At 37.7% G+C, this 6,803-nt stretch overlaps 1 protein-coding gene across 3 annotated transcripts in view; it reads right to left on the bottom strand.

Annotated features, from left to right (window-relative positions):
* Nucleotides 1–3,198: 3,198 nt before the first annotated feature.
* slc25a22a (solute carrier family 25 member 22a) overlaps nt 3,199–6,803 on the bottom strand; it is a 28,351-nt gene continuing 24,746 nt past the window's right edge. For all 3 annotated transcript variants that reach the window (XM_054776548.1, XM_054776549.1, XM_054776546.1), the window contains one exon: nt 3,199–6,760. In XM_054776548.1, coding sequence (XP_054632523.1) covers nt 6,607–6,760 — 154 coding nt within the window. In that variant the 3' untranslated portion in view covers nt 3,199–6,606. The remainder of the gene's footprint in view (nt 6,761–6,803) is intronic.

Below are 6,803 nucleotides of genomic sequence, written 5' to 3'. Positions count from 1 at the left end.
GTATATATATATATATATATATATATATATATTCTGGCTTCTCAGTATGCTTTACGACACTTGCTTTGTAAAAAAGTTGCTAAAGTTACATGTTTAAAGTTAACACGGTTGTTATTTATTACCCACCACTGGTAGTAGTATTTGCCCTGTGTCTGTGTTATCGACCTGTTGCGTGTTAAATTGCCGTGTGATGGTTACACCGTTATCTCTTTTATGACACTGTGAGTCGGACTGTTCTGTTGAGTAATGACCTCCTGTTTGTTGACGAGTTAGTCACTTGGTTGAAATGTGATTCCCGACTTAGTACTCGATGTGGTACTCACTACACTAGTACTCGCCCAGACTCCACCTCCAGCGGCCCCCAGTTGAGTTGAGTTTGAGACCCCTGCTTTAGACAAGCTAATATTAAACACACGATGGACAAAATACCATGCAGCCATGCAGCACCGACGGCACTGCATTACTGATAAGAAGCAATAACAAAAGGACACGCAAAAAGAAAGTGTAAATTGTCTCTCAGAGACACCTGGTATAGCAGTAAAGTAAAGAGATACTTCTATCTTAGGAAATACCAGGCTAATAACCAGACAAGCTACGTGAGCGTAAGATGGCTGTCGGGTGCTCACTCTCATATTGTCCATGTTCCACCATTGTGTGAACCTAGCTCTCATAGAAGAGCACATTAAAAGGTCACTTTAGCTAAGATTGTTATATGAAGGTGCTGGCTTGTAATTATTCAGCAGTGCACTGCGAAGTTGCACCGTGGAAACTAACGCTCTGAAGCGTAATGTTGAATATGGTGCAAACAGCAGGAGATTAATAATATATCACCCTCTGCCATAACATGGAGTCTGCTGAATGTTGGATGGGTTTACTGACCCTCCGAAAAAATAGTACACGGAAGCACATGTGCCAACATTCTGAGCATTAAACTGTGTTATCTAGTGCAACCTGCAGGGATGGGGAGCATAATCGCTACTGGATGAGTATGATAGCAGGAGGAGAGTGGGATGGGAGCAAATGAAGCTCAGCATACACCTGTCGTGCAAATGCGAGGGCTTTCTCGTCACGCGCTTTTTCTCTCCCAGGTGGAACGACAGCTCTCATGCGACACTACACTGACATCTGCTGGCTCTGCGGGTTACTTACACCATCAGCACCTTCGGATATCCGCAAACACTATCGATTCATTTATGTAACGTTTTTATCTTGTGATTCATTTGTTCGGCCAAAATGGACTTATTTGAAACTAAACTGTTAAATGTAAACACCACATGACTACACTAACAGTCATCGAAGCTTATAAGGATTCTTATGACACTAGTGATGTTATTAATAACGCTTTCAAAACTGTGATACGAATATGATGATAATATGATAATGATTACGTAACTGATTTCATCAAGTTGATGCTAATACGACAGGTTTGTATGGGGTACCGAATGTAAAAATGAAATCCTACTTTTTTTAGCAACATATTTTGAATATTTAAATTGTGGTTTTTAATATTTTTTTTAAATTGAACTAAATGGTAAATCTAAAACTAAATGCTAAACCTAAATGTTTAAGTGAAATCTACATAATACATTAACATTTAAATACAAATGATAAAATAAATCTTAAATCTAAACATAAATAAATCTTAAATCTACCAGCCGAAGTTGAACTGGATATAAAGTCATAAAATTACACGATCCTTCCGTCATTAGCATTATAGGCACCGAGAGGCCTGGTCTATTTTGCATATGTGTGAAAGATTTATTTCAAGATTTAAGATGTAATATTTATATTTAGATTTAACATTTAGATTTAGCATATGTATATATATATATATATATATATATATAACATTTACATTAGTTTTTTACCATTTATATTTAGATTTAACATCTATTATTACCATTTATAGATTTAATAATTACATTAACAGGTTATTTTTAACATTTAGATTTAATACACTTGTTAATTAGATTTAAAGTAAACATTTAGATTTAATATTTAGTTTTAGAGCTACCATTTAGTGTAAGAAAAAAACACCATTTAATTTCTACCTCAAATGTGAAGAAAATGACTTAAATGTGAGGAAAAATGAGCTAAAAAAAAAAAAAGTGGGATTTCGTTTTTGCATTCTGCGCCCCAAATGTTTTATATCGATGTGACATGCATGATATGAAGAAAGGCATTTGTAAAGTAATTGTATACTGTAGAAGACAGAGAAATTAGAGAGACCACTGGTATGCAACAACTTCTAAGACACTTTTGGATGGAAATACTATTTATTTACTCGACGATCTTCTCAGCCTTTTCAAGTTTAGGCAGGCTAAAGTACAAAATAATTTTACAATGCGCACAAGCCTGACATACATGTGCAATTTTGCAGTTTGTACATAAATTATGGTATATTCTTACAGTATATTACAGTGAATGTCCAAGGGCATGCAAGGCGTTTTTAAGGCTTTCCAACAGCAACTGTGAGGCAAATGACACTACAATATTTATGCAAATGTGTGCTTACTACATTATGCAAAGATATGCTTACTCAAAATGTTAATTTGAAAATGTTTTTTAGCCCAAAATGCATCATACAGCACGTGTTTTATTCTACTGTATACTAAAAGGGTGGTTATTTATGCCATAAACACCCCATTCTATTTGAGCATTTTAAAAGGTTTTTTTTTTTTTAAACTATAAATAAAATATAACTCCAAAAATCTTTATGCACATCTTTCTTTTAATTACTAGTAAATATTCGCTCTGAAAGAAATGTCATTTTCTTAGCATTTTATCTACAACTGAAGCACTTTTCACTTTTAAATGCAGCACCAAATTAATAAATGAGAAGAATTTTGAGCACCTGAGGAATCCTTGCAAGTGAGCACACTAAACAAGTTTGATTCTCCGAAATGAAGGTCAGATGTGCTTATTTTTGACTGACAAGATATTCTTCTAGTTCAGCCAATTTGCTTATGTATCAAAAACAGATATTACAATAAGCAAGCAGTCAAAGTCTTATTTTGTTGGCAGATTAGTTTGCTTATTTAAAACGAATATCTCCGATTTTTAGTACATATTACTTAAGAGCTAACATCCAACACAGAAATTACCCAGTAAGAAAAATGATCTTGTCAAAAATGTGTGTCTACGATGAAGTTGTACCTTGAAAGCAGCGACAGCATAAAAACAAGCGTGACCCCTCAGTGATTTAGGGACAGTCAGTTTATTGAACAGCAAATTGTGACATGGAACACAATATATAGATATATTTTTTTACTATGGCATTGTAAACAATGCATAGGACGTATGCGTGTGTATGTCATTCACTGCACAGAATTCTAAACACCCTGTGTGATGAGGGTGGTGGGGGGAGGTTGTTGTTTTAAAGTGCTGTCTAATGCACAATTCCTCTCGGAGGAAGTGAGCAAGAGGTCATGAGGAGGGCTCAGACTCCAAAAAAGGCTCTGAAGATCTCCGATCACATTGTTTATACATTATTGTGATGCTGACATTGACATGTTTTGTTGCTTGTGTGTGCACTTTCTACTTATTGCATATCAGTGAGCTGGTTTGTGTGTGTGTGTGGCTTTTTTTTTTTTTAGGTGTAAAGCATAAATCTTTAGATTAAAATGTAATAAATTATTCACTAAATAATACATCTTATAATATAAGTTACATTCTTATATCTGATTCGTTTAGAATATGTAGGCAATATACATTTTGTGGATAACTGCATATAGTGCACACCATCACATGGGTCTCCGTATGTTATAGAGACTGTCTACGGTTTATATTAAATACATTTCCCATTGGAATCTGTGTCTGCACACTCTGGGGACAGTCAGTCTGATCCCATGTGTGATCTCATGTGCCTTAATCATCTGATGTGCTTTCCTTAAAAAAAAAAACACTCAAAAGTTGTTTGAGATAGGGATGGCACAGGAGTGTGACAGACAGACAGAAATAAGCAAAAATGCTGACAATCAAATAGAACAAGTACACATCAGCTACACCACTACATCGTCTGGACACACGCACATACTCAGAATCCACAAAGTCAGCAAAAATTCATAGCGGAGGAGTAAAGCTAAAGGAATTGCACAACATTGTCAAAGCGTCAATCAAATAAAGCAAGGGAACAATTTCAAACAGTCATGACAATCATCATCAATAACACAAACATTAAAAACAGATCACAGGAATCGCAGATGAAAACGACATTTGGAATGTTGGGAGGTTTATGACGATGAGCTTACATTTTCCCAGTGGCTCAGCTGTTCTAGTCATGACAGCCAATGCGACCTTATGGCTTTCGCTGTAAGACTGCATGTGATTCAGTCACTGTACAGTCTCCATCATGGTGCTAGCTAATGGAAGGAGCACCATTCAACAGAGACTGATGTTACATCTATAGTCTCAAGTCAGCAGGTCCTCATTTGCCTTGTCCAGGGGACACTTCATTTCCGTTTTATTGCCTTGGAGCTTATTATATTTCCATCCCCATCATTGTAAGATGCTTCATTTGGTCCATCCAGACAACAGTGAGAATAAGAGCACTGGCCGACCTGCAGACTTGAGCGCTAACTAAGAGGTAATGGCACCTCCAAGCATGTCCCCTTTGCATATTAGCATGCTCCAGTGATACTTGTTGCATCCCTTCATCTGCTATCTCCACATCATAACATAAAATCACCACACTATGAATAAGGGGATGGGGGAGGTAGGTGTGCAAATAAGCCATCATGAACAAAACAAACAGCAAATCCTAAAGCATAGACTTCATACCATCAGCATATGTACAATATAGTCTAGGTGGTCACTTCAACAACACATACAAATACACAGTGCCATACCACCCATAGAAGGGAACATTGATAAACAGTTCTCACTCCCACAAATGAGTACACATTAAAAAGTTGCATCAGACACCTACGGTGCAACAAGTGGGAGCTACAAAGTGGAATGTAATTGGATAAAAAGACGTCAAAGTCACCTTGATCTCCGGTTAGATTAACCAATGGCAGGGTTTTGGAGGTGTGATGCATCCATGAGATATATTGTATAACAGCTGCTGCTTTCCCTGCAGCAAGTTTGTGTGTAAACTAAACAAACAAATGATTTGATTTGGGAGTTTCTGATAACTGTTTGGCATTAGCTCTTTGGGCACTGCCAGTGAATTCAAGTTGAGATATGTGATACATTAAAATGGACTGAACCATATTGTAAACAATAATGTAAAACTGGCTTCCATCATAAGTGACTGTATAGCATAATACTAGTATAATTGCTTCATATGATAGTTACTTACATCTCACTGAGGTTTAAAACTACAGTGAGTACAAACTCACATTTGGGGGGAGGGCGCTCATGTTGCTCTGTGGACCAACATGTTGCAGCGTTCACCATCTGATGGACTCTGTGATTGTGAGTCATAGCAAAACATCTTTCATCACCGATTAGGGACTGGCCATAAATATGCCTGATTGTTAAAGCAGTGTTTCATGGTGTGTCCAGAACAGCGGTATCTTTCAGAGAAGGTGAACCACAAAGTCACTGTGGAAGCTCATCTACTTAGAAAAAAAAAATGAGGCAATGAAAGTCATCTTATGGCTAAGGGGTGTGGCTTCTCAGATGGGTCAAAGCAGGTGTGCTGGTATCACATTAACACTTTCCCTGGATTTGTTCTGATATACATATTCGCTCTATTTCTAACTACACTGCTCAAAACATAAAGGCAACACATACAGAAGTTGCTCAGAGAGTGCAGCTCCTCCACGTGCACCGTGGCCAGAAGGCGTGGATGTGTCCTCCAGCACAGTTTCAAGAGTGTGGAAAATAGATCAGGAAACAGGCCAGTACACTACAGTATCTGGAGGGGTGCTCCTTTGTGCAAGAAGAAACAAGAGGAGCACCACCAAATATAAATTGACCTCCAGCAGATCACTAGTGTGCATGTGGCTCAACGTTGTAAGGAGTTCACACAGGTCCACGAAGGCATACACACTGTTATGAGCTTTCTTGAGGAAATGTACTAAAGTTGGATCAGCCTGTAATCAAATTGTTCCCTGTACTTTTTAAGCAGTGTATAACACATGGGGTTTGGACAATATCCTAAATAGCATTTTTATAAGAATCTATCAAATATCTAAGTACATTATGTGTGCTTTTAATTTAAATATTTTCAGTATTCTATTTTTAATGTATCTCTAGTCTATTTGGTTCAGACGGGAATGCTGTTTTTAAATCATCAGGTAAAGGAGCATCTAAGACTGCAGCAACCAAGGGCCATTTGTTGACCTTGAAATTTTGACATGCATCATCATAATATAAAATATCATATGTTAGAATTATAAAGCCATATTCCTTCAAAACCTAACCTGATATTTGTGGCTTCATATCAAGATCGACATGCGCCGACACAGGCAGCTTGGCAGCAAACAAAGGCTCCCCCCTGCATGATTCGGACATTCAAGACATCAAATTTGAAACAAAATGCAGCACATGATCATTAAAATTACAAACGTAACGTTCTGTAAGAATGAGATGATTCCTCACGCAGGTGGTGGTGTGATGCAATCTGGGCGGGAAAGGCTTTCTAAAGGATGTGCTTCTTTAGTTGTGTTTTTTAGGCAAGAAGCTGAGGAGAAACTCGCCCACGCCGAGGAAGTAGACCACCTGGGCGATGCCAAAGAGAGGTGCGATGACCAAGGCTCGACAGTATGCCCCCTTCAGGAAGGCGGATGGACCCTCATTACGCATGATTTTCCTAGAGAGCACATAATGACATACATTGGATAATCTGGAATTGT

Source organism: Dunckerocampus dactyliophorus, chromosome 5, assembly GCF_027744805.1.
Source record: "Dunckerocampus dactyliophorus isolate RoL2022-P2 chromosome 5, RoL_Ddac_1.1, whole genome shotgun sequence".
Lineage (NCBI taxonomy): Eukaryota > Metazoa > Chordata > Actinopteri > Syngnathiformes > Syngnathidae > Dunckerocampus > Dunckerocampus dactyliophorus.
Note: the sequence above shows the minus strand (reverse complement) of the source record. Positions and strands in the feature narration are given on the sequence as shown.